Below are 27,063 nucleotides of genomic sequence, written 5' to 3' on the forward strand. Positions count from 1 at the left end.
TAATTAATTAGTTTTTAAAAAAATGAATATAGGAATTATATTGGTCAGAAATGACACATCCAGATGATTCACCATGATGGATGACTCGTTGGACCATTATTAGTAAATTCAAGCAGTTTTAAGCTCTCTCTTACAGAAACCACTCGCTGTTTGCCCTCTGCGCCATCCTTTTTTCTTTTTCTTTTTCCCCTCTGCTCCATCCTTTCAAATGCCTTAGGAGTGCTAATTATATTTCACAGCTCAGCACAGTTTCAGTTGCAGGCTGGTATTGGATAGCTTTGTGTTAAATGCATTGTTCCCTTCAAATCAATGGAATTGCTTAGGGTGTGAGTTAGCACTAAATGCATCCCATTGTGTTCTGCAGACGGAACCTACCTATTAATTTCACAGCTAAAAACTTGCAGGTTTGTTCAGTGTATCAAGAAATAGGGAATCTTTCCCTAAGGTTTCATTCTACCTTGTAGTGAACTCCGAAACCTCACACATTTCATTATTTTTATATCGCTTCAACTCAAATTGAATTTGAGTTTGTACCACTTTCTGAGAAACTTGATACAAGGCCTTTATTAAGCTATATTGTTTGTAAGATACAAGGCAATCTAGTTCCAACAGGTTTATTGAAGTTCAGTTTGTTCTTAGGTTTTCAATCAGCAATTTTCAAACTAAGTTCGAGGGAACTCTTACAAGATAATGTTTTCCTCAATAGGAAGATCACTAATGGTGGACCAAGTTTCCTGAAAGATAGCTGTCCATCACTACTGATACGGATGAGTCAAAATCTGACTGGTTATATGTCATTTGTGACACCATCACATTTGCAGTGTGATCCCTGATTGGCTACATTCCCTGGAACAGGAAGAGAGGGTTAAGGGGAAGTACTGGTAGTGGCACCAGAAGCCAGGAGGTGGGAAAATCAGTCAACAGCAAAGAAAAGTAGTGTTAGTTGCTGTAAACTTTTGGTTGGTCTTCAGGGAATATTTTGACACCTCCAAAAACAGCCTTTCCCCCGTTTGAGCTGAAAGCAGGACAACTAACAATCTCCCCTGGCAGTATAAAGCCGTAAGATGTATTTTCTTATGTCTCTTGCATCCTGATGTATTATTGTGAACTATTCTTGTAATTATTGTTTGGATGTCTGTTTGCTTCTGTTTCAATACAATTTAAGGGTGGGGGGAGAGACAGACAGACAGACAAAATAAATAAATAAAAATAAAAATTGTCCAGTAGCACCTTAGAGACCAACTAAGTTTGTTCTGGGTATAAGATTTCCTGTGCATGCCCACTTCTTCAGATACACTGAAACAGAAGTCACCAGACCCTTATACCCGTGTTTCCCCTTTTTTAAGACACCGTCTTATAACTTTTTTTCCTCAAAAAAACACACGGTGTCTTATTTTCAGGGGATGTCTTATTGTTATTATGTTTTTATGGTATCTGTGGTTCCGGGCGGTGGGGCGGCAGGCCTCCTCGGCCGGGCCATGAAGACAGGCCACCCGTGCGCCTTCCGAGCTTGGCCAGCTGAGCTTGGCGAGGTGGAAGGCCTCCGAGGAATGTGGGGCCCGGGCAAGGCGGCACTGAGAGCCCCCACGGCCGCGCAGCCATCGCCCTCGTTGCCGCGTCCCTTTCAAGCCTCTCGCTCAAGCTTGGAAGGAGCCGCGCGCCCACGGCTCATGCAGCAAGGGCCCTCCTGACTCCTTCCCAGGCGCCCCTTTCCCCTCCTCCTTGCCGGTTCTGGGCAGCAGGCAGCAGCCAGGAAGAGGCCAGGTTGCTGGCTCGGCGCTCTGCCTGATCGGCACTGCGGAGCGCTCCGAGGGATCGGCGCTGCAGAGCGCTCCGAGCGATCGGCGTTGCGGAGCGATCGGCGCTATGGAGCGCTCCGCTCTGCCGCCGCCGGTTCTGGGCACCGGGGCGGCAGGCCTCCTCGCCGGGCGCTCTGGCGGCACAGAAGGGGCCAGCAGCGCTCCCGCCGTGTGTTGCCCCGGTGGTGCGGAAGGGCCTGCAGGCCTCCCGTCACCACTCTTCCTTGGGCCATGCAGCCCACGACACTCCAGCGTCGCGGAAGGGGCCAGCAGCGCTCCCGCCGCCGCCCGTCACTCCAGCGGTGCGGAAGCGCCCGCGGGCCTCCCGCCGCCGCTCAGCCTTGGGCCTTGGGCCATGCAGCCCCCAGGGGTTGCTACGACCACATAACACCCAGCAGCAGCAGCAGCAGCAGCGGGAGGACGAGGACGGCGCTGCTGCTGGGTCCCGCTGCCTCGAGGCGAGCGGCGCTGCTGCGCGGAGGTATGGCTTATTTTCAGGGGGTGTTTAATATTGCACAAATGCTTTAAAAGCCTGCTATGGCTTACATTCTGACTACGTATTAAAAAGGGGGAAACACGGTATATAGTGGGAGGGTGGGGTTGGGTTTTTCCTCAGAAGGTTAGTGGGAGATGGGTGATTGACTCAATGAGTATGGTAAGCCTGTTGACAACTGTTAATGACTGCAATTAGTCGGGGGTGGGGGGAGCAGACAGACGACAGAGATGTGCCTCTTTTTGTACCTGTAGTTCATTCAGAGCAAATGTGACATAAGAGATATGGTCAGTGACTGGTGAACCAGGTGTTTGATTTAGAGTCTATTCCATTAATTTCTGCAGTGTGTGTGGGTTCTGGGCCAAATGTTAATAGTTCCTCTACTGACAAGGAGGGAAGGGCAGATCTGTCAATGTCAGTTTCTCTCACTTTCTCACTTTTCTTAATCTTAAATTCAGTTCTCCACATTTCCACATCAATTTGTGAGTTTGAAATAAGGAAAAGAAGAATATTCACCACCAAATTCCTCATAATAACCACATTTAATAAACAATGTTGCCTAATATAATGGATTGTTGTATGTTATTTCCACTATATACATTTTCATGCACCCTTTATCCTACGGTATATCCATATTGGAGATGTGTGCATTTTGAAGGCTGGTTTGCGTCTTGTTTTGAAAAGTGCAAATTAGGTAGGTTTGCCTTTAAATGCGAACTGAATCAAATTTCTCCTCCCTCCCTACTGACAAGTTGATGTGGAAATTGTTTTCTCCCTGAAAGTCAAAAGTTTTTAAAGTGCTGTCTTAGATGCAACAATTTCTTGAAGAAGCAGATGATCATAACCCTCTACCAGGGAGATTGCCATTAATATTACTGTATTAAATCAATATATTGTAGATAATATAAGTAGATAATGTACTCTTAATGTCTGTGCTTTCAGTCAACCACCAGAGCAGTATTTTAAAGGGAATTACTATTAGGTAATTATAAGATGTCAGCCTTTGATGAGAGCGAAATAACAAAAGGTCAAAATAATCTGTTTGTCAAATAAAACTGGAGAGAAAGGAAAGCATTGCACAAAATATATATCTTTCAATTTTATTATCTAAAATAATTCATATTTATTTAAGCAGAGTACTTGAGGACAGTACACAGGCTGTGTCAAGCAGTTGTTCAGCAGATGCGCTTACATTCATACCACACAAAGCTTCAAAAGTAGTAGCTAATTTTCCTTAGGTTGTGTTTGTGTGGCATGTTAAACCATAGTCAAATCAAAGTCCTCACTTTGCTCTCAGGGTCATGCTACCCTGGGAGCAAGCCTTGGTTTGCCTTATCACCTGAACACAGGCTAGTGGTTTGTTTTTCCAAACAACCTACGAGCAGTAAGCCAAGCCTGGGCTACTACTTATGGCAGGGGTTCCCAAACTAAGGCCTGGGGGCCGGATGTGGCCCAATCGCCTTCTCAATCCGCCCCACGGATGGTCCAGGAATCAGCATGTTTTTAGAGTAGAATGAGTAGAATGTGTCCTTTTATTTAAAATGCATCTCTGGGTTATTTGTGGGGCATAGGAATTCGTTCATTTTTTTTCTTTTCAAAATATAGTCCGGACCCCCACAAGGTCTGAGGGACAGTGAACCAGCCCCCTGCTGAAAAAGTTTGCTGACCCCTGACTTATGGCTTCTTTGAAAAGAAACAAGTCCTGAGCCTGAGTTGAGACAGCACCATAAGCCCAGTGCTTGTGGTTTGTTGCACTATGGCCAGCAAAAAGTCAAGTGGGGACTTTTGAGCAGCATGCACCGGCACACTGTTTGTTTCCATTAAACCCATAGTTAAGCATAGTTGCACCCCAGGCCATTGTGTGTGAACTACAGCAAAGCAGTTCAGCATGTACAAGTCTCCAGTTCCAAGAAAAGACATTGCTTACTTCTCTCCCGCTACCCCGAAATCACCTGTGGACGAGGACATGCTTTGCACTTGTCACAGGTCTATCCCTGGTGTATACATAAGAGCCAGATGGGCCAGGATATAGGAGAATATATCTCCTTCATGTGAGCATGAAGCTTTGGAGAAAACATTTGAGACTATATTTCCTCAGGAGGATTACTCAAACATCTGGAATTAGGTTTTAGATTTTTTTGTTTTTTCTAGCTGCTACAAGAAGAAATAACTACTGTATATTAAAACCCTAAGGAGATTCCTTCTTGTGGAGCATTGTGTGTTGCAGAACTACCAGGAGCAGCGCTATTGGTTTCTTCTGCCCCGGGTTTGACCCTAAATTTACCTTCCTACCTTTCAAAAACATCCCTTCTTTTTCTAATCTCAGTGAGCAAATAACACCTCATTTTCAGTCTTTGAAAACTACCAGTATGTTTCCCATACGCTGAGGTGGAAAGTTTTCCCTGAAGGTAGAAAGTTTCAGATGAAACAAAAACTGCTGGTGGTATGTGAACTCTTGGACCAGCCCCGGCTGCCACTTGTAGACTCTTGGCTTGATTATGATTATTCCAGAATTAGATGGTGCAATTGAAGAGAGAGGAGGAAAATAATAATAGTATTACTCGGACTGATGCCACTTAGTGGCTTAGAGTCATATAAAATATGCAGTGTGTGTTATTGCTCATTCTGTTATATGACCAATATGTGAATTCCCAGGTCCATGTTTGGCACTTTGCACTAGTATGTTTTCTTCCCTGAACATATCCTCATGCTAAGTCAGTATTAAGGGTCTTCGTACTTGTGATCTAAATTTGTGTTTCTCTTTGCAGCAAACTCCCAAGTTGGGCAAGAGCTGTTGTCCCCAAAATATTTTATGTTACAGAGAAGGCATGGAATTACTACCCATACACAATTACAGGTACGTTTTAAAGAACAGGGGGGAAGTGTTGTTTTAAGATGAAGGTCATGTTTGCCCTTTGATGCACTTGTCCTTTGAGGCTCCACATCACAACAGGTACTAGATTCTGAAACGTTTGCTGGAAAGGCTAACTTCAGCTGCCATATGTTCTTGATTTAATTACTAGGTCTGTCCCTTTTGAAAACGGCATGTACGAATGAGACATCTCCAGGGCCTAAATAGGGGCATGTTGGTGGTAGTGGGAGTCTAGGAGAACCCATATTATTGCAGGAAAAAGGTGGTGGGCTAGAATATCTTCTTCCTAAGTAAGGGCTGCATATGTACCCTTCCCTTATGACACTGGTGGCACCCAAGGATAATGAACAGACACCAGCCTTCAGCTCACAAAGGGTGGGAGAATTATATTAGTTGTGGTGAAGTGAGTTGCAGCCAGCAAAAGGAACTGTTAAATAGGGTGAGGCCAGCAGAACGTAACAACTTAAGAAAGGGCATTGCTGGGTCAGACCAGTGGCCTATCTAGTCTAGCATCCTGTTCCCACAGTGGCCAACCAGATGCCTATGGGACGCTCACATTCGAGCACAGCCGCACTCTCCCCTCCTGTGGTGTCCAGCAACTGGCATTCAGAAGCATTGCTGCCTCCGACGGTGTGGGCAGAGCTTAGCCATTGTGGCTTGTAGCTGTTGATATAGATTTATCCTACATGAAATTGTCTGAGCCACTTTTAAAGTTATCTAGGTTAGTGACCATCAATGTCTCCTGTGGGAGCAAGTTCCGTAATTTAACTGTGCACTGTCTGCAGAAGCACTTTTTGAAACCTGCCCTGAATCTTCTAACATGCAGCATCACTGGATGTCCACTAGAGTTCTAATGTTATGAGCAAGGGAGAAAATTTCGTTGCCTCTTACTTGCCTTTTCTCTAAACTAAAATGTCCCAAATGCCCTCAAGCCATGGTGCTCATCTTCCTGGGGATTTTCCTGGGGATGCTAAGTGGAATGGCACTTGGGAGGCTGCCAGGATATTACCAGAGCTTGCCAACTGTAGCCCTGGAGTTTCCTTAGGATCACACAAGGGAAGGGACCATAACTCAAGGTGTGGAGTGCATACCTTTGCAGGCAGATGGTCCCAGATTCAACCCCTGGCATCTCCAGTTATACCCACCCACCCGAGTCCAGGGTGATTGGAGAAGCCAGTGCCTGGGACCCCAGAAAGTGGTTGCTACTCAGGATAGACCTACATTGGCTCCAGGTATGCTTCCGAGCACAATTCAAAGTGTTAGTGCTGACCTTTAAAGCCCTAAATGGCCTTGACCCAGAATACCTGAAGGAGCGTCTCCACCCCCATCTTTCTGCCCGGACACTGAGGTCCAGCTCCGAGGACCTTCTGGCAGTTCCCTCACTGCAAGAAGTGAGGTTACAGGGAGCCAGGCAGAGGGCCTTCTCGGTAGTGACACCTGCCCTGTGGAACGCCCTCCCATCAGATGTCAAGGAAATAAACAACTATCTGACTTTTAGAAGACATCTGAAGGCAGCCCTGTTTAGGGAAGTTTTTAATGTTTGCTGTTTTGTCGCTTTTTTATTATTAATATTCTGTTGGGAGCCACTCAGAGTGGCTGGGGAAATCCAGCCAGATGGGCAGGGTATAAATTATTATTATTATTATTATTATTATTATTATTATTATTATTGACAAGATAAACAAATAGGCAGACCCTGGTATAAGGCAATTTCCTTATGTTTCTATCCCTGTCTGTTGGTTCCTTGGAGCCGTCAGGGAGGATGGTTCTGGAGAGGTTTTTGCTGTGTCCCAAGAGCTGTTGAGTCTTCATGCCCATACAAAGTCTGACCCCTGCTATTGCTGCCAAAGGAAATGCCAAGTGTGAGGCGGAAATAGGATTCAGAGACAGCGCACCCTTCCCCCAACAATTGCTTTGGCATATTTTTGCTGAAGCAAGCCAATTTCTCCTCTCACAGTTATTGCTTGGGGGACAAACTTTCCTTCACCTCCACAGTATCTACTGGGAATAGGAGGTGCATAGCTGCCAAGTTTTCCCTTTTCTCACGAGGAAGCCTATTCAGCATAAGGGAAAATCCCTTAAAAAAAGGGAAAACTTGGCAGCTATGAGGAGGTGGGGGCATGAATTGAGGATGAGAGCTCAACATGCTGACTTGCAGGAAATGCATTTACTTTCAAAAGGTTTATCTGCACAAAACTAAATCATTTGCCAGATACAAATGTAATTCCGGTAATTAAATGCGGGTACGGAATGATGACTTCAGTCCTCTGAGGAGTGTGCCTAACCTAAATTGTATTCCTCTGTAAGGACAGTATTTGACCTTATAGGAATACGTTATGAAATCAGCATCTAATCTGTCAGGGCAGCTTCAATCTGTTTTGTGGGGTTTTTTTTTCTGAAATTGACCTCACTGGAGTCCTATTTATAAACTGAATCAGAAACTGGAATATCCCGGTAGTACTGAGAAAGAGCTAGGATATCAAAGACAAAATAAAAGCAGGGCATTCCCCTGACTTCCGCTACAAACAGGCCGTAGAATGTTTATCTGTTTTCTTCTATTCATGTATGCAGGTGATGAGTTTATCACCTGTCTCCTTGGGGTGCCTTAACAGCTCTTGGATGGGATGCCAGGGAGAGCAAAATTATGCAAAAATATCTGCTGCCCTGGTGCTTCAGGAATCAAACTTCCACGTCCACCAGCTATGAAACAATTGGAAATACAGCCTTTCAGCATTGTTCCTTCCCATATAATCCACAGGAAATGCAATATGCATGTCAGCACAATGATTAATGCATTTTTACATTTTAATAAAGCAATATGAACAATAAAATAATTATGGCATTATTATTTCCCCCCTTTCTCTTCTTCCCATTGGGCAAATTTGGATCAGAATACACGGTAAGTTTTGCTTACTTTTTGTCATGTTAATTAAGTCTCTGAAAGGTTTTAGTAAAGCCTATGAGTTTTTTCATAGTGGTAATAATGCTCAATAGAAGATGGATCCTCTTTTATATAACTAGGGAAGGATATTGCAGCTAATATTAGGAGGGCCTCATCAATTATTTAACTTAATATTATGTTAATTTCAGAAGCTTGATATATTTTGCTACCCAGTAGTTCTAATTGAAATGAAACCTCTATAAAAATAAGAAAAGGACAAGGCCTTTAAAGTGCCGGTTATTGCTGGTAGTCGAGACAGATTTTATTTTATCTTTTATTAACTCATAAAATGGTCATCTATCTGGATACAGTGTCTGGGAAAACTCTTCATTCTGCAAGCAAAATTAAACAAATCTGGGCTCAGTGCCCAGAAAGGAGAAAAGGAACTGAATAAAAGAATAAGAGACAGAAAAGGCACCAATATACCTACAGGTGCACTGATTCTATGATTTGATTTGGAACAGAACAGCCTTCTACTCTTTCCTCTTTCAACCGCAATGCAAAAATTGTAGAGATGTCATTCTGCAATCCAGTTCCTTACCCTATAGCTGTCTGACCAAAGCAAAGGATAAGAACAAGCAATAGTTTGATGAAATGAGAAAGGGGTAGGAAGGGCCTTTGCTCAATTAATCAAGTGATCAAACGGAAGCAGAACCCAACAGTTTCTGGACTACATTGATTATGCCTTATGGTGAACCTGCCCACTCCTTGAGATTATTTGGTGGACAGAGAGGTAGCATTACATAGTTTAGTTACCACGTGGCACAATATATAGTTGCATCTTGGTGGAGTCAGTCACTAGGCACACTGGATTTAGTTATCCCTGGGTAGAGTCGAGAGCTTTTTGTTACTGTTTCTGTCCGTGTTTAAGAGAGACAATAAATTCTTGTCTAGCTTGCTGTCTACTGCATCGTCTAAGGCTAAGCCTTCCATGAAACGTTGGCAGGCACAGAGGACATCCAAAGAAGTCTCAGCCTCACTGGGTAGTCTCAGCCTCTTTATTTGTAGTAATTATTGCCAGGGAGAGCTCTATAAACCCTCATTCTCGGTAACCTTGGCAACTGTTTGAAGGCTGTTGCAGAACACTGGAGCTCAAGTCATAAGGCAAGAGGAGCACATTGTCCAGCCAACTCCAAGGATCTGTAGCTTCAGATTACACTCCGAAGTCTTGCCCAGCAGCCTTCAGATGATTCCATTTACCTTAGAAAATGTGCTTCTGAGCAACTACTAGGATCAAACGGAGACTATCTTTTTATTAGTACCACCTGTATAACATGCAGGCACTACTGGGTTCAAATTCCAAGGGTGAATAAAGAGGCTGTGTTGGTGCTTATTCTACAATTATCCAGCTTCCTTTCTCACACACAAAAAACAGGCCTGGAAATGTCCTAGTGGTTGTATAATGCCCCCCCCCTCCCAAAGCCTACCCCCTTGTGGGCTCTTTTAGCTGACTATACATTGCTGTTTTTATTTTGTACATAAAGGGCTTTGAGATCCTAATCGTTATTTTAGATTGACTCTTAACCTAATGCTATGTAATATACTATAACGGAGGACAAGTCCGATTCGCTGAAATATGGTATTCAGTGGAAGCTTCTTGGGATGGAAGATAGCAGGGCAGAGAGAGATGGCGCCATAGATAATGCCATATATCCTGAAATCCAATTGCCTTTCTGGAGAAGGGAAAACGTGTTACAATGGAGCCGTGAAATATCTTAACAACTTGCCTCATTTCAAGAGAAACTGATAGCAAATGTAACGTGTTGAAAGGGGATAGTGTTGAACTGCTCATCTACACTTCGAAACTACATCTCTCAATTATTACAAAGTTTGACTCTGCAGCTCATAACAGGTAGCTGAGTGACTTGATTCTGTAGGCCAGGCATGTCCAAAGTCCGTTTCGGGGGCCTAATAAAAGCTCAACAACTTCAATCCTAAAAAGAGTTCAACAACTTTGGATAAAATCGTAAAAATAAGCTCAACAACTTAAATCCAATAAAAGGTCAACAACTTTGGTCGGCGCTCACACATGTTCACTTCATCAAATCTGGCCCTCTTTGAAAAAAGTTTGGACACTCCTGCATGTAGGCAGTGTTCATAAAATACATCAGTGGGCAAAAGGCTTGGAAAAACGTATACCAGTTGAAATTGGTGCCTGCCAATTAGAAGGTACAAATGATAAGGACATCTCAGGACTGAGTGTCTCATACTGAGGCTGCATTAATGAGAATAGGATTACTCCAATGGATGGTGCCTTCCCACCAAATTCCCTCAACTTGAGATGTTGAGCAGTGGGAAGTATTTGTGCCGTTCCTATCCTAGTTTTTCATTAATGATTTTGTCGTGGAATTGGGTCGTGACAAATTTGTTAAAGGGAGGATACAACTTTCTGTTCTGCAGGCAGCATTGCTCTCTTTCCCACCCTTGTTTCAAGTTAGCTCACTATGCTCTCCCGTATGTGGAACTATGGGGGGGAAATAAAGAAGAAAAACAGGTTACTTACCTGTAACTATGACTCTGTGAGGGGTCATCTGAAGGTGAGGCCTTGGTGGTGGTGCCTCAACTGGGGGCTCCCTGGTTGGCACTGAGGGGGCCTTTTTTGCTGGTGGTTCCTCATTTGTGGAATGTCCTCCCTGATAAGGTGCACCAGTCTCCCCTGTTACTGACTTTTCCAGAGGAAGTTGAAAACATTCCTGTTTCCTTAGGCATCTGATGCTGAAAGATGCTGTTTCTGGCTGAAGTAATGTTTTAAACTGTTTTAGAATGCTTTAACTATATACATTATTGATGTATATATATTGTAGAAATATATTGTAGAAATAAATCAGTGACGCAAGCCACCCTCCTACTCCGCTGCTGGATGGAATCTAGACACACATAAAAAGAAGCTGTGAAAATGCTTTTTTTAAAAAAAAAATTGAAAAATATATTGAATTTGCCATAGCTCACCATCGCCATCTAGTGTCACATTTGGATAATGCACTTTATAACATACTTGAAACTTTTTATTTGCAGCTGTATAGATGACTCCATGGTGTCTTTACAAGCTGCAGGTGTTCTCACTCTTATTTTTTCCTTATTTATCTGCTGTGGGAGACCTTCAGGGACCAAGTGGGAAGACAGCAGCCACAATCCTTTGAGTGTGCACCTTGAGAGCTGTGTGGTTGTGTCATTATGAAAGTTTCCAAACTTTGCTCTGGACAGAAGGGAGAACAGACCTTCTTCCACATTCTTACAGCAGTAAGCCACACCCCACCTGAGAAGTATGCCATTTTGGCACAGCCCCCGTGCGATGGGAGGAATGAATGTCGCCTTGGGGCTATTTTCCTTTGGACTGTCTTGATATATATATGCTGGCGACTATAGAAATAATTCTGCCTTCAATCCCAGAGGTATTTTATGGTGATTTTCCTTCTAAATAATAATACAGTGGGTGCCTCGCTAGACGAATTTAATTCGTTCCAGGTCTCAATTTGTCCTACGAAAAATTCGTTTAGCGAGTCCCGGTTTCCCATAGGAATGCATTGAAACTTAATCAATGCGTTCCTATGGGCTCCGGGGGACTGGCGGCGGGGAAGGCAGGCAGGCAGGCGCTTGCTCTCTTGCCTGCCTGCCTTCCCCACCGCCTGTCACATGATGATCGGCGGGCGCTGCTTGCCGGGGCTTGCCAACCCTGGCAAGCAGCGCCCACCGATCTTCGGCTCTGTCCCCCGGCTGTGTGACAGGCGGGGGGGGGGAGGCGGAGGAACGATCGGTTCCTCTGCCTTTCCCCCACCCCGCCCGACAGAGCCGGGATCAGACGAGGGTCTTCCCGCGCTAGTGTTCCGCTGGTCTCTGCCAGTTGACCCTCACTGCTCGCAGCAACCGGCAGAGACCAACAGAACACAAAGGGGAACCAGCTGCAGCGCAGGAAGAAGGCAAAGGAAGATCAGCTGAGAGGCGCTGACAGCTCATCTTCCTTTGCCTTCTTCCCACCTACAGCTTGTTCCCCTTTCGCTAGAGGAATGCCCTGTAGGTTTTGCGATCAGAGGTTTTTATGGCCACGCTTCGCAAGACGAAGCGGCGGCCATAGAAAACCTTGTCGTCACAAAATCTCTTCGTTAAGCGAAAAATTCATCTAACAGGGCATTCGTCTAGCGAGGCACCACTGTATAAATTAGCTTTGAGACAAGGGACACCTCTCATTGATCAGAAACATTTCAGGGGACAGGGACAGAAGGAGCAGCAAAAGTGTTCCATGTCCAAAAACATATTAGACTATTTTCAATGTATCTAACTGCTTTATAGTGAGTCAGGCTATTGGTCCATCTATCTCAGTATTGGTTACTCTTAACATTGTTCTCCAATCTTGCTACCTGAGATGGTGTAATTGGAAATGCCAGGGATTCAAATGGAAACCATGAAACAAGTTTCCCTTGGCCCGAATAACTCTCCCCTCCCCAAGACTCCGGTCTGCTTTCGATTCTTGTTGGGTTGGTAAGCCTATCCCTACTATCTTTGAAATCGGGGGGGGTGGGGGTGGGGTTGAGTACAGCTGCCTGCCCATATGGTTCACCCCAGGATTGAGGACAGTGCACTGTGTTATCTTGTATATTAACCATCTGCAATTGATTGGATTTTGGCAGTAATCAGAATATATTTTCTGCACAGTGACTTGCTTTCACTCAGCATGAATAATGATAGGGATGAAAAAGAAAGGTTTAAAAGGAATTGGGTTAGCTAGTTTCGGCTATTGTTTAGTTTGCAGGCTAAAGACCTCTCTCTTGGCTTTGTCGTCTGTGCAACGGACGGTAACTTCAAAACTTTTATTTACTTCAGTAATGCTAGGAAGAGGCCTACCATGTGACATCATTAATCCTTTGCCGTAACAGCCACAGAAATGTTAGAAATTTTTCATTCAGTGCACACAATGTTGAATGGATAGTTAATTGGTAAATTCTATCCAGAGGCTCAGAACGTCATGGAAAAAATGCCTATTACATCTGCTTTTGATGGTGAAACATCTGGAGTGGCTGTATCATAAATTCCACACTCCATCAGTCACCAACCAGAGGCTTCCAAGCTTAGTTTAAAGTGCAGTGTTGAAAAGACTGAGATATATGCAATGACAAATATCAAACTCAACATCTCTTGGCTGGCCATCTCTCAGTAAATGGTATATGTTAGCTTGCTTTCCTGAGGGCTAAAGCTTACTCATTTCTTACTTTGCTGTTAAAGAAACCAGCCACTTCATTGCCTTCCTCAGAAACAGCACTTCCTGATAAACTAGGTTACTATGCCACATTGAACATTTCAGGATTATCCAAGTTGCGTTTTAATTATTTACTTACACCTGTTATAGCTATTCTGCCAACATTAATGGCAGCAACAAGGGTTGGGATGCTCTCAACTTCCAGAAACTTGCAAATTTAAATTAGGAAAATTGGACCCTTTGGAGACTATTATCCACTTGCATACCAAGATGCAGTCTAGGTAGCAAAAATTGCGTTTACTCTGAAGCCAAACCAAATTACATATTGATTTTTACATAGTGCTAAAGGTGCATCACTTTTTTTTAAAAAAAAAAAAGTCATTCCTGCTGTCACCCCAAAGTATTGTGCCAATGTTTGATTGGTGAAGCTACTGTTGACTTAATGTTAGTGAAATAATAATAATCCAGGGGAAGAGAATGCATGTTGTGCCTGTGATGTCAGGACCAGCATGCAGTGTCCACTGGATTTCCAAATAAAGATTGCACACACTTGAACAAGTATTGGCTGCTCAACTCCAAGCTTCCTTGGATGATATTGATAGCTCGGGTCCTTTTTCAGTCTGGTTTTAAATCCAGTTTTGTGACTGAAAGAGCTTTGGTTGCCTTGGTAAGTGATCTGTACTGGGAACTGGTTGGCTTTCAGTACCATTGACCATGGTGCCATTCTGGAGCATCTTGCAGGGACAAGACTTGGGAGTACTTTTATACAGTGGCTCCAGTCTTACATTTGACTTATGGCAGATGCAGGCAGCATGGTGCCCTCAAGGTGCTGTTTGACTACAACTCCCACCATCCTGCTGGCTGGGGACAATGGGAGTTGTAATGCAAATAAAATTGGGAGGGTGTTGGCTACTCCTGATTTATGTGGAGTTCCATCTTGTCCCTGATGTTGTTTGACATTTTAATGAGATTGTTGGGGGAGGTCTGGAGTTAGGCATCATCAACCTGAACATAGCTGCCAAGTTTTCCCTTTTCTCGCGAGGAAGCCTATTCAGCATAAGGGAAAATCCCTTTAAAAAAGGGATAACTTGGCAGCTATGAACCTGAACATAAATATCAGTCTTTTCTTCTCATGCCAAGGAAGCTCTAGGGGGCTCCTTAACTGCTGTCTGATTGCAATGATGGGATGGATGTGGGCTTATAAGGCAAGGATTAATCTAGACAAAATAGTAGTGATTTTGATCAGTAGGAGAGTGACTGAGGGCAGTATTGGATGGGGCGGCAGTCCCCATGAAGGATCCAGTCTGCAGCTTGGAAGCACTCCTGGGACACCACTTTACTCCTAGAGCAGTGTTTCCCAACCTTGTGCCTCCAGCTGTTTTCGGACTACAATTCCCATCATTCCTGACCACTGGTCTTGCTAGCTAGGGATGATGGGAGTTGTAGTCCAAAAACAGCTGGAGGCACAAGGTTGGGAAACACTGTCCTAGAGGACAAGGTGATAGTTGTGGCCAGGCATGCCTTTTCTCAGCTTGAGCTTCTGCAAAAGCTGTGCCCTTTCCTAGACCATGCAGATATGGCCACTGTCATTTGCAACCTGACTGCCTCCAGACTGGACTACTGCTGTCCCACTCCAAATAGGGTTGTTGTTGTAAGTTTTATTTCTATACCACTTTTTATTTTAAAGGGGGGGGGGAATCTCACAGCTGTTTACAGCACATTAAACCATCAAATAAAACAATCCGCAACAAAACAAATTCAAGGTTCAAAGGAAAATGTTTCAGATTTTTCTCTAAGTGACAATTTTCTTTCTCCATATTCATTTACCTACTTAATTTAAATAGCTGCCCCACAGCAGAAGTACTCCAGATGGTGTGGTGGTTAGAGTGTGCGACTAGGACCCGGGAGATCAGGGTTCAAATCCCCCACTCAGTCATGAAGCTCACTGGGTGACCTTGGGCCAGTCACAGCCTCTTAACCTACCCCACAGGGTCATTGTAGGGTGAACCATAGAATCTGAAGAGTGGGAAGGAACCCAAGGGTCATCTAGTCCCACCCCCTGCAAAGCAGAAATCTCAACTAAAGCATCCATGATCATGTACTCCTAAGAGAAAAAGTTGGGATATAAAGGTGATAAATAAGCCTTTGGAGAGGGTTTGGAACTCCACTTGGTGCAAAATAGACCAGCCAGATTAGCTTCTCGTTTTCAGTTCTCAGAACATATCACACCAGAACTTTTTCATTTGCACCAGGACACTTATAAAACTCTAAATGGCTTGGCACCAAGTTGTCCAAAGAACCATTTCCTCTCTCATGAACCTGTTTGTCTGCCTCTTTCAACACCTGGCCTCTACTTTACGTCCTGCAACCTTTGGAGGTGTGTATGTGCCGTAGCTGCACTTCCAAGGAGAAGCTCTCTCCTGAGATAACCTTCTTCTCATTAAGGAAGGCAGTAAAGATTTCTTCTTTTCTCCTGCGCCTTTAGCCTCCTTCAATGATGATGTATTTTTTAACTGACCCACTTGCTTTATGTGCTTTTTGTGCTGCTGTTTTAGCGATTGAATTGATACCTTTGCTTCCCACGCACCCAGACGTATTTCATTATTGCTGCGTTTAGTCCGGAGGCTGATTTGGGTGCCATTTTGGAGGCCGAAAGATGAGGGTAGAAATTTTCTAAATTGATAACTATGAGGCCCTGACAGCATGCTTGCAGGCAGTCATGGCAAACGACGCAGGAATGGCAGCGGCAGCAACCGGCACCAGATGCAGCCTCCTTCTCCTGTCAATGGTTTCAAGGACTCAGCTCTGTCTGACATTGAGCTAAAGGTGTTTTGGTGCTGTTGTCAACAAAAGTACTTGAAGTACATTCCAGAAGTGTGTGAGTTGGCAGAATGCTAGGCAGATTTTTTAAATGTATTTAACTTAATAAAAATGCATATCGTGTTGAACAGTTATTTTGGATGACACAACTCTTAAGGTCAGCCATTAAGCCTTGAATATTTTCCATATTTGAGATCAAATTATCCATCACCGCTGGCAAGACTAGGTTCTAATCAGCGGTGAAGCTTCATGCTTTACCACCGGGGGGTGGAGAGCAGGCGCGCTGCCCCCAGTGACATGATGCACGTTCTGGGGGCGGCACACATTTTGAGGACAGGGCACACGTTTTGGGGCGGGGGGCGCCGTGCGCAGTGACATGGCACGTGTTTTGGGGCAGGGCCCGCCGTGTTTTGGGGTGGGGTGCACCTTTTGGGGGCGGGGCAGGCAGCGGTGAAGGCGCCCATGGGATCACATCGCTCGGGGCGATCCGCCCCCACCGCCCCTATCTTCCTATGCCCCTGGTTCTAATGACTATTATTTATTTATTTTCCAAACAGCCCTTCATTCGAGGATCACAATACAATAAAATACATAGCATAGTAACAAACAAAAACAAAAGGCCATAGAGATTTTATAATTAACCATAGGCCCAGGAGAAGAGGAATGTTTTTGCCTGGCGCCTAAAGATAAGCAATGAAGGCGCCAGGCGAGCCTTCCTAGGGAGAACATTCCACAAGTGGGGAGTCACCGCACGTAAGGCTCATTCTCATGTTGCCGCCCTCCAGACCTCTCATGGAGGGGATACAGACTGAAGGGCCTCAGATTATGATCGCAGGATCTGGGTCAGTTCATGTGGGGAGAGGCAGTCCTTGAGGGTTATAGGGACTACAAACTGATATGAGCAGAATTTTTGGGCCAGAATGAAATTTGGGTAGCTCAGGCAGCTCACCAAAGCTGATACCACCAAATCCTATAGTTGAAAAGGACCGCAGGGTAAGATAGCCCAGGGAGCCAACAAGAAGACAGATATGAGAGGCACAAGACAACAGGGAAGCAATTGGGGAGGTTGGGGGAGGAACAACCTGGAAAAGAGACAGGCAGCCTAATGATTTCCTTCTCCTTTAGCAGTAACCAGGAATGGCTCCTCTAGATGACATCATCATCATCATCATCATCAGTTGTGGTGTTTGTAACCTGGCTTGAATTTCCTGCCATGCCTCCTCCTCCTAATAAATATAAACATGGTCCCAGTAGTTCATGGAATAAAGGACTGGTGCCACACAAGTGAACAAGAAGTGACTAATTGCAGGGCCAGAAGCCACTTTTTTTAAAAAAAAACCCAGAAAGCTACTAATTAAAGGGACATAGTGTGTTTTCAACTAAATTGTGTGTGCGAAATCCGCTCACGAAATGTGACTTTCCTCTGGTCTCTTCCCCCTTTGTGGCTCTAGTTCTGGAGGGTTGGAGGGAAAAGGTTAGAGGAAACATGGGGAGGAGAGGGAGGGAAAATTCCGTTGTGTGAGGAGACCTTTTTTCACGCACACATATGCGACATTTCAGCATGTTGAATTCTGCCCAGTGTTCCTGAAAAACTTCAGTAGTACTCTGTCAGTCCACACTGGACAAGTTATTTGCTGCCACAGATTTTTAAGACCAAGATCCCTGCCACAAATCAGCTGAGAAAAAAGCACAGAACTACATAAAAAACCCTGGAATGCAACTCGATCTAGATTTTCCATTAAAAAAATGAGTCAATTAATTATGTCAATTATGGAGAAAGCAGCTAGTACGAAATCAATCCTAACCACTCTATTTTTATATAAATGTGCCTTTCCTGCTCTGGAAAAGAGCTGGATTCAGCTTTGAACAGGCCTGAAATAGTTTCCAGTGATTCAGAATTAATGTTTCTAATGACAAAGGAGAGAATTTTCTGTTTGAGGTTTCTGCAAAAGGTTCCCATTGGAAGATTGTTTTCTTTGGTTGTGAACCACAGGTTCTAGTTAGATGAAAAAAGCAGAGAAACGGCATTATCTGGTTTAATCTCCAATATTTTTATTTCAGGACATTGTAATCCCTTCATCCACTTCACATGCAATTTCAGTGGAAAGATTGCTATTATAGCAGCAACCCATAGGCTGGCTGAAAAATGCCATGTGTTTTGTATTCTGTTCCCTTAATTCTTTGGCACTTGTCTTGGCTTACTTATATTATACTGTGTTCTTGCAGTTGCTTCTCATTGCTATGACAACACTAATCAATCATCACACTAAAAATAGACTTTATTTTTTTTAAATAGAAGGTGTCTGTGGTGAATCGAAAAATACAACTGTGGCTCTGCCTTTTCAATATGCTGTTTTCTCCTCTCCTTCCACTCAGGGAATACTGCTATCTTTTGGCAATTAAACCAGTTCTCTTCTGCAGTAATACCCTCCTTTGTTGCACAGATGATTATATGGACACTTGACTTCTTGTGACACCTCTGTCCTCATGTCAGAGATTGCTGCCTGAATGCCTATTCTCTCTGATGCATTGCTGAAAGGTCTTCTCTACCAGCTTTGTGTGGATAGGCAACTATGTGATGGGCAGGGTGGGAATGTCAGGATGCTATCAGTGGCTGTTTCCCAGGAAAGTATAAAAACAAGAGAAGATTTCTTACCATCCTTTCTTATTTATTCAGTATTTACAGAGAGAGGCTATAAAACCCAACCTCTTGGATAATGGTGTTGTCCCAAGTGAATCTCCACCTTTCTTCTCTCCCCCTTCTCATTCGTCACTTCTACGGGTACTGCTACATGCCCTCTGTCTTTGAATTCTTTGCTCTCCTACTTTCAAGACTCGCAGGATTTTGGGAGATGGAGGGTCTGGAATGCTTTCTAATGACATCATGTCAGCTGGGTGTTGCTTTGGCTCTACCATGATTTCCCAACTTTCCCCCTCATCTGCCTCTGAGCTGCGACCTCCCTCAAATCCCTGTTGTAAATCTATACCGTCTTCCTTTTCCTCCTCCCTGGTAGGGTTAGGCTGGGGAGGCAGTCTCCACCATTCCTCCTTTGCCCAGTCCCCTGACAGAAGCAGGGCACTGACATTTGCTGTCCAGGTGTAGTATACCTTTGCATTCTTGTGCCACTAGAGTCGAAGTATATTTGCTCTCACGGCACTTGGAGATTTAACATCAGACCTGTAACTTTCGGGAACATGTGCCATACATTTTTTTAAACTCAAGAAGCAAATTTTAAAAAGGACAAAAATTAAGTGGCTCGAATCCTAAGTAGCCTTCCATGAACAGAAGGGTTCTTTCCATTTTCAGATTCATCCATACTGTTGTTTGTCGTGGGCTGTAAGCTTCCTGAACCTCCATTAATTCTCTGTTATTCATACTGCGTTCTCCAAATCACAGATCCACACGTGCAAAAGCCAGGTACTGCACACAACTGTGCACAAGAATCTCTGCACACCCACATATGAAACAGATTGTTGATTCTGAGTTACAAGAGGCTGAAATTATAGTAAGCTCAGAAGCAGGAGCAAGTTCAAAACAAAAATTGCCTTTAAGGAATTGAGTGTTCAGTTGCTTTTGCATCCAGTTTTCTCAATGATTTAGTAGACTGGAGCCTTATGACCAACTGAAAAGCTAGATGTTTCCTACATAATATTGCAAACCTTTACAATCCATTAAGATTTTATGGTTTCAGATTATTTTCTTCCTTTTAAAGAAACACCTGACAACCCCTAGAGATGCTGAAATGGGAAATTAGAAAATTCACCCTGTGTATTCCTGTTTGTGCCATGTGTAAACATAAATTACCAGATTTCTGCTGGAACATATGCTTGAGTGGGGTGGGAAGAGAGAAAGAATATATTAAAATGCAATACATTTGCAAACATAAATTCCTGCATTTGTATCTTGCATCTGATTTTAATTCTCTCATAAATGAATATGCTTTCACTTAAAAGGGAAAAAAATGTACTTTGTCTGTAATGAATGGACTTCTCTGCATGATGCATAAACAGTTCTCTGGCTCTGCTGAAGCACAATGTCAATTATTGAGGGCATGTGATGAATCTCAAAACATATTCTGTGACTTGTAGTGCAATCTAGGTTCAGACCAGTGCTGTTGAAAGCTGATGAGGCTCAGTCGGTAAAGATGGTGGGGAAAGGAGGGTGACCATTGGTGATTAAAAAGGGAGAATGTGAGGTGTTAGAAAGGCTTTTAAGGGTGTGGCATTATGAATAGATGTGCCCTGAGACCTTCAGCTGAGGTCAGAGGCTTAAGTATTTTCAGACTGATTCATGATCCTAAAATGTGGCTTAATCTGACAGAGTTCCATTTTTTTCCATTGCTAGTTATTGGTTTTAGCAAGAATTGCTAGCTTTATTTTTCAAAATGGTGAGGACCTCAGTCTGTGCACTAAAGACAGCTGCAACCTAGTGGTTAGGCAAATCTTTTCTTCTTCTCTCATTTCTCTTATTCCAGGCAGCAGATGCCATGAATGGTATACATCTTTTGCACTCTTTAGAATTCTGAAGATCTTAATCTTCTTTTGAGGCCTTAGAAGAAGAAAGACCACACAAGGTTATAAATAATGTTGTTGTTAAGGCTCTCCAGAATGTTGGAGGCTGCATTATGCTGTATACCAAGTCAGACCATTTGCTTTTCTAACCCAGTTTTGTGCACTGTGACTGAAGACAGTGTGTACTTTCATTCAAGGAGCAATGGACACATCCCCATGTCAAAACAAAAGTGGCAGGGTCTTATCCATGAGATCTTGTTTGCAGATGATGCAGCCTTGACAGCACACTCCCAAGTTTTGCCCAAGTTCTGCATGGGGTTCGGCCTCACCATCAGCCTGACAAAGACCAACATCTTGGGTTAGGATGTTGCCAATACTCCACATGGTCATCAGCATCCACACGCTTGACATAACCACTGAAGCTGAGCCAGACAAGAGTATTGGTAAGGCAGCCACAGCAATGGCTCACCTCTCCAAAAGGGTATGGGAGAATGTGATGCTAACAACCAATACCAAGATGAAAGTCTATCAGGCTTGCGTGTTGAGCACGCTGCTCTATGGAAGTGAGTCGTGGGCAACTTATCACCTACCAGGAGGGGTGCCTAGTACCTTCCATATGTGCTGTGTCAGGAAGATTTGGGGCATCACGTGGCCAGGCAGAATCTGAAACACAAATGTGCTCTTCCAAGTCCACATTCCCACTTCTGTCTCAGTGACATCTATGCTGGCTTGGTCATGTACACAGAATGGAAGATGGCAGGAACCCCAAGGATGTGCTTTACAGCTTTAGGCACCAGGCCTGTTGGCAGACCAACTATGCGTTATAAAGATATCTGGAAACATGACATGAAAGCTGACAACATTAACCCAGCTGTGTGAGAATCCCTTGCAAATGACCTTGGTGACTGGAGATAGTCAGGTTGTGTATCTACAGCAGTGACCAGATGAGATATACCTGCTGGGAGGAGTACAGAAAGAAAAAATGCCATGGTGCATCTGCAACAGCAAAACTGGATGCCTTCATCTGCCTGAGCTCCAATAAAACATGTCTCTCCTGTACGATCTCTACAGCCACTGCAGGTGCTGTAACTCTCCAATGGTTTGACTTTGCGACATTAGTTTTGCAAACTGAAAGTGCTCTTACACCCTAGCTCAACGAAACATTGTCATATAACTGTATCATAAATAAATTGGAGCAAAAGCTCAATAAAGACCAGGCATAGTCTAATGGCTGCATAATTCATCCTGCAAATCAGGATGAATACTGAATAAACAGCTCCCTCCTGTGAAATGACTCCTTGATGCTTTCATGTGCACTTGCTCCACAAAGGTTGGGGATACTTATGTCTGCTGTGACATAATTTTCAGGGATGAAAAGTCCATGTAGAAATTTGATGTTGCCACCTATGGACTAAAAAAAAATGTTTTCAGCATTGTAAAAAAATGTAAAATTGACACTCCAGAATGAGTGACAGTATTTAGTGTCACGAACTGTTTTGATTTTTCTCTTTCTTCCTGCCTTCTTTTTAAAGCATTTTTTTTCAAAGGATTCTGAACAGCTCTTGATGCACAAGATGGAAACTAGTGAATTCATTCCTGGCATTCGCAAAATAAAACTGCTAGGTTATAATGTACATATGAACTGGTGAGTTATAAATGGCTGCAGTTCTGATTCTGATTTTCTTTTCTTTGCAGTGTTCATTTTTACCTAAATTCTCCATTCACATAGAGACAAAATATGAGGACAACAAAGGAAGCAATGATAACGTAAGTGATACCTCTTCTTAAAGATCCAACATGTACTATCTGTAAAGGCTTTCATTAGCACGCTCAGCAAGGTTCTCCCTTACGATCTTCAGAGCTTTTCTGTATCTAACTTGACTCCAAAAAAGCAGACTTTCTGTTTTGTATGTAGAGATTCTCAGCTCCTTTCCTTCCACTCCCTACTTCTTCTTAGTTTGGTGGAAGGTAATGTGAACAGAGAGCATTCATTGGTCACGGCGCACAGTGCCATTATTGGGCTATTGATGTGCATTTTCTAAGGAAACTCGTACCTGTTACTGAGATGTAATTTGACTGCTAGCCTTCGGACTTGTGAAAACCTTGAGTGTCCAGGGAAGTGACAGGATCTTAAAAGGGAAGGGATCCTCTTAAGGAAAAACAGTAAGGAGAGTTAATCAATTAGAATGCAACCAGCAGCCACTGTTGATGAATTGGCCTATCATAGTTAAGCAAGATGATAAATGCTTTTCTACGGCACTCAACTGAAATATAGTGTAGATAAATGGATTGTATTGAAATTTATATTCAATATAAAGAATCCAATATAAAGGAACACTGCTCTGCCTTGAATCTTCAGGGTTTGGCACTGTTGAATAGTCTCAGTGTGTGCCTTTTTGCTGAGTGCCCTGCAGAGGACAAGCTATAGATGGTGTGGGTCCCCTCTCAAACTCTCAGAGGCATGACCTTCAGAGTCTGGTGGTTATTTGTGCTCTTCAGACAAGTTATTTGTCAAATTCTACTTCAGACTCGATAAGTCTGGAGGGTTTGGGGTGTGTGAGCCATCTGGAGCCGAAGGTTTTATATGTAGCTCCTAATGGATCAACTAAGCTAAATGGACCAGTACAAAGCAGCTTTGGGAGTAGCTGTGTTGGTGTATTGTGACAAAAATGAGTCTAATGGCATCTTGAAGACTAACATATTTATTGTGGCACTTGGCACACTTATTGTGGCATTGGCTTTCATGGACATCCGGTGTAGTGCGCTCTCTCTCTCTCTCTCTGAAATAGTTTTTATTGATTTTTACAGATCCATTCACACAAACAGTATTATCACAAATATTAAACTTTACCCAAGATTCTTCCTAATCTCGAGACTTCCCTCCTCCCCTCCGTGGATTCTTTAACTAACTTTTTTTAAACTGCATATTATAAATCTGTCCAGTTTATCATCCTCCATTGTATCCAAAGTCTATGTGTCGATGCAAGAGTTATTTAAAGCCTGCCAAAGAGTTCAAGTGTTTACAGTGGTCTTTCAAGTGCATTATTTATTTATCCCATTGCTTGTTGAAGTTTTGATCCTCCTGATTTCTGATTTTTCCGGTTAATCTTGCCATCTCTGCAGAGCCCAATAATTTCATCTGCCAGTCCAACCTAGTAAGTACCATATTTTCCCATGTATAAGACTAGGGTTTTCCCCCTAAAAAATAATGTCAAAAATTAGGGGGTGTCTTATACATGGATACATCTCCCCCATTTTCTTAAATCTAAGTCCCCAAAAATAAGGGGCATCTTATACATGGGGGCATCTTGTAGACAGAAAAATACAGTATCTTGTTGTCTTTCCATCTCTGGGCAAAGAGCATCCTTGCCCTTTGTCCACGCCATAATAGCCAATAAAGTACGGCCATAATCTTCGCTGCTTCTATGAATATCAGATAATTGGTGAATTAGATTACTACATGAGTAGGTGCTGCCATTAAAACCATTTTGTTAAGAGAGGTTTAGCTTTGTCATCAGTAAAGCTAAACAATATTCTTAAAAGCCATTCTTTTTAGAAGCAATTATCGAAAGCCGTTTCCCTCTTTAAAATGGCAGATTATTTTCTTCTACACACAGAATTTAGATACATAACTCAGAATGATGATCCATTTGGAGCTACATATAAAACCTCTACGGATAATGAAAATAATATATGTTAATGCACTCTTTGGCCTCATCATAGGAGAGATTTTTAAAATGAGTGTTTCAGAACTGACCATTAATCAAATGGAAACCGAGAAGCAATTTTCTAGTGTACATATTCTTGGTACAGATGAATAACGACAATGGCATTTGACAAATTAACAGCCGAAGCATACTAAAGCCAGCTGTATTGTAGCAGATGGATTTTGTCTTTGCATATTAAGCTGCACTAAATTGTGGGATTCACCCAAAATAAAGAAATCCTTTTTCACTTATGAACTTGTATTGTATGAATATGATATTACTGTATCAGCATACCCTTTTTCAGGAATGAGTTACCTGTGGTCATTCCAGATGTTGCCAGACTCCAGCTCCCATCAGCCCTAGGCAGCATAACTTATGGGAATTATGGTCCAACATCTGGAGGGCCAAAGGCTACCCATCTTGGCTGTTGTTCAAAACCTCAAAACTTTTATTGATACCAAAGCAAACAGAAATGGAAAAATCCTTCTAATTTCAGATTATACTCACTCACAGTTTCTGAGTATAAATGCAGCCAGAATAGGGAAGCATTTGTCAAGCATAACAGCAGAGAAATGTATAATCCTTTGCAATGAGGAGAAAGGGTTTAGGTACAGTTCCAAGGAAAACATACCAGAGTCATCCCACAGTTTCTTTCCAAAGAATTATTGTGCTCATTAACAAAGGAAATACACTATAACTAATTTTCCTTTTAAAACCTCTTTAACGAGTCTTTTAGCCAGCTTTGCTACATGAACTCAGCCAGCACTGTTTGGAGCACTAGCATACTAGTCATTTACAGTACATTTTAAAGCTGTTTTCCAGTGATGCATCGCGGCAACAACTCACATAATCTCTGACCACTGGCCATGCTGGCTAGTGCTGATGAGAAAAGTCCATTGACATCTGGAGGTCATCATGTTGGGTACCCTGATACAGTATGTTATTGTCAGGGCTAGTGTGCGGCTTCCCACGACCAAGGACCACCAAGGCTCGATGATGGGTTTTCAAGCTTTATTGCTATATACTTATGTACAGTTCAGAGTTCAGAAAGACATGACCACCTATTCCGAGTCAGAATCCGGAACTGGCGCGTGTCTCGATCTACGCCAGCAGAACAACTTTGGCCCACCTCGTTCCCTCCTTTGCTCCTGACGCTTTCCCCGTCTACAGACCTCAGGGGAGGGAGCGGGACCAGACCCCTCCCCCGAACTGCTCAACAGCCTCCTCATTGCCCCGACTTCCAAAACCTCCCCTGCTGTAGTACCTTCGGACACCACCTCTCCTGTGCACGCGTCGGTAGCATCCCTAAGCCTCTCTGCCTCGCTCGGAGCCCTTGCGGTTCGCTCTCCTGCCAGCCCTCCTCTTGCTCGGCCGTTCCCCCAGGTTCCTGTCCCTGTGTGAACTCGCTCCCCTCCCAGGGTCCCCTGACATCCATCCCCATCACAGAGCTAACTTGGCATCTGGGCTTCCCTTCATAATTACTGACCACAACTAATAGCCATCTTACATAGGGATGCGGGTGGCACTGTGGTCTAAATCACAGAGCCTAGGGCTTGCCGATCAGAAGGTCGGTGGTTTGAATCCCCGTGACGGGGTTAGCTCCCGTTGTTCGGTCCCTGCTCCTGCCAACCTAGCAGTTCGAAAGCACGTCAAAGTGCAAGTGAATAAATTGGTACCGCTCCGGCGGGAAGATAAACGGCGTTTCCGTGCTCTGCTCTGGTTCGCCAGAAGCGGCTTAGTCATGCTGGCCACATGACCTGGAAGCTGTCTGCATACAAACGCTGGCTCCCTTGGCCTATAGAGCGAGTTGAGTGTGCAACCCCAGAGTCGTCCACGACTGGAACTAACGGTCAGGGGTACCTTTACCTTTACCCTTTACTGTGCAAACTAAATTGAGTATCTTTATTATTGGGAAAGTAAGTGAACAAAAATGCAGAAGACATCTCTAGTTATGTCTGCCCATGTTGAAAGTATTTTTATATTGATACATATATTATTAGAGACTAGAGTCTGTTTTGTTTCGGCACAGATTGCAGAATGATGGTTACCCACTTATTTGCTTTTGCCAAAAATTCAGCAAGGCATGCAGGGAATTTAAGCTGTTCTTAGTTTAGGAAATTCAGGTATTGTATCATTTTAAGCAGCACTGTCTGAAGCATGTACCAGGCTTTATGATAGACAAGTTTGGGCTTATTGTAAAAACAGCCATTAAGCAGATAGAATAACTGAGATTCCACTTTAAATGAAGCCCCATAGCATCATAACAGAAAACTATTTCTATTGGAGCTTCATATAATATAAGTAAATTCAATGAATAGACCATGTTGTAATTAGAGGGAAGCAAAATGTATATTTGATTTTGAGGGTAATGATATGCAATGAGGTGTATTCATAAGCAAGCTAAGTAAATTCATTGCTGCAGAAAACAGGTGCAGTGGGGTTTTACATCCATAAAGTATTAATGGCTAATTTAGTGTAATTACACAAATTATAATGGTTGGTTAGACTCCTATCAGAAGGCATTGCATTCACGCATATGAAATAACTTGTTCCCACAAAATAACCCAAATTCCTGAACCGGGGGGGGGGGGAGCTATATTTGCATAAATCAGCATGTTTTTCAGGCATTTTCCCAGGGATGTGATAACTGTTTTAATGTCTTTTTAAGCTGATTTATCTCTGTTGTTTTGTCTGCCAGGGTGAGGTAGTTATGACATTAAGTTGTTTT

The 27,063-nt window shown here is 43.3% G+C and overlaps 1 protein-coding gene across 1 annotated transcript in view; it reads left to right on the plus strand.

The window, feature by feature from the left end:
* PITPNC1 (phosphatidylinositol transfer protein cytoplasmic 1) overlaps positions 1–27,063 on the plus strand; it is a 113,639-nt gene that overhangs the window by 60,970 nt on the left and 25,606 nt on the right. Inside the window, exons 3-5 of the mRNA XM_060271979.1 lie at positions 5,061–5,149; positions 8,056–8,063; positions 22,324–22,395. Of these exons, the coding sequence (XP_060127962.1) occupies positions 5,061–5,149; positions 8,056–8,063; positions 22,324–22,395 (169 nt within the window). The remainder of the gene's footprint in view (positions 1–5,060; positions 5,150–8,055; positions 8,064–22,323; positions 22,396–27,063) is intronic.

The sequence above is a fragment of the Zootoca vivipara genome, chromosome 2 (assembly GCF_963506605.1).
Source record: "Zootoca vivipara chromosome 2, rZooViv1.1, whole genome shotgun sequence".
NCBI classification, from domain to species: domain Eukaryota; kingdom Metazoa; phylum Chordata; class Lepidosauria; order Squamata; family Lacertidae; genus Zootoca; species Zootoca vivipara.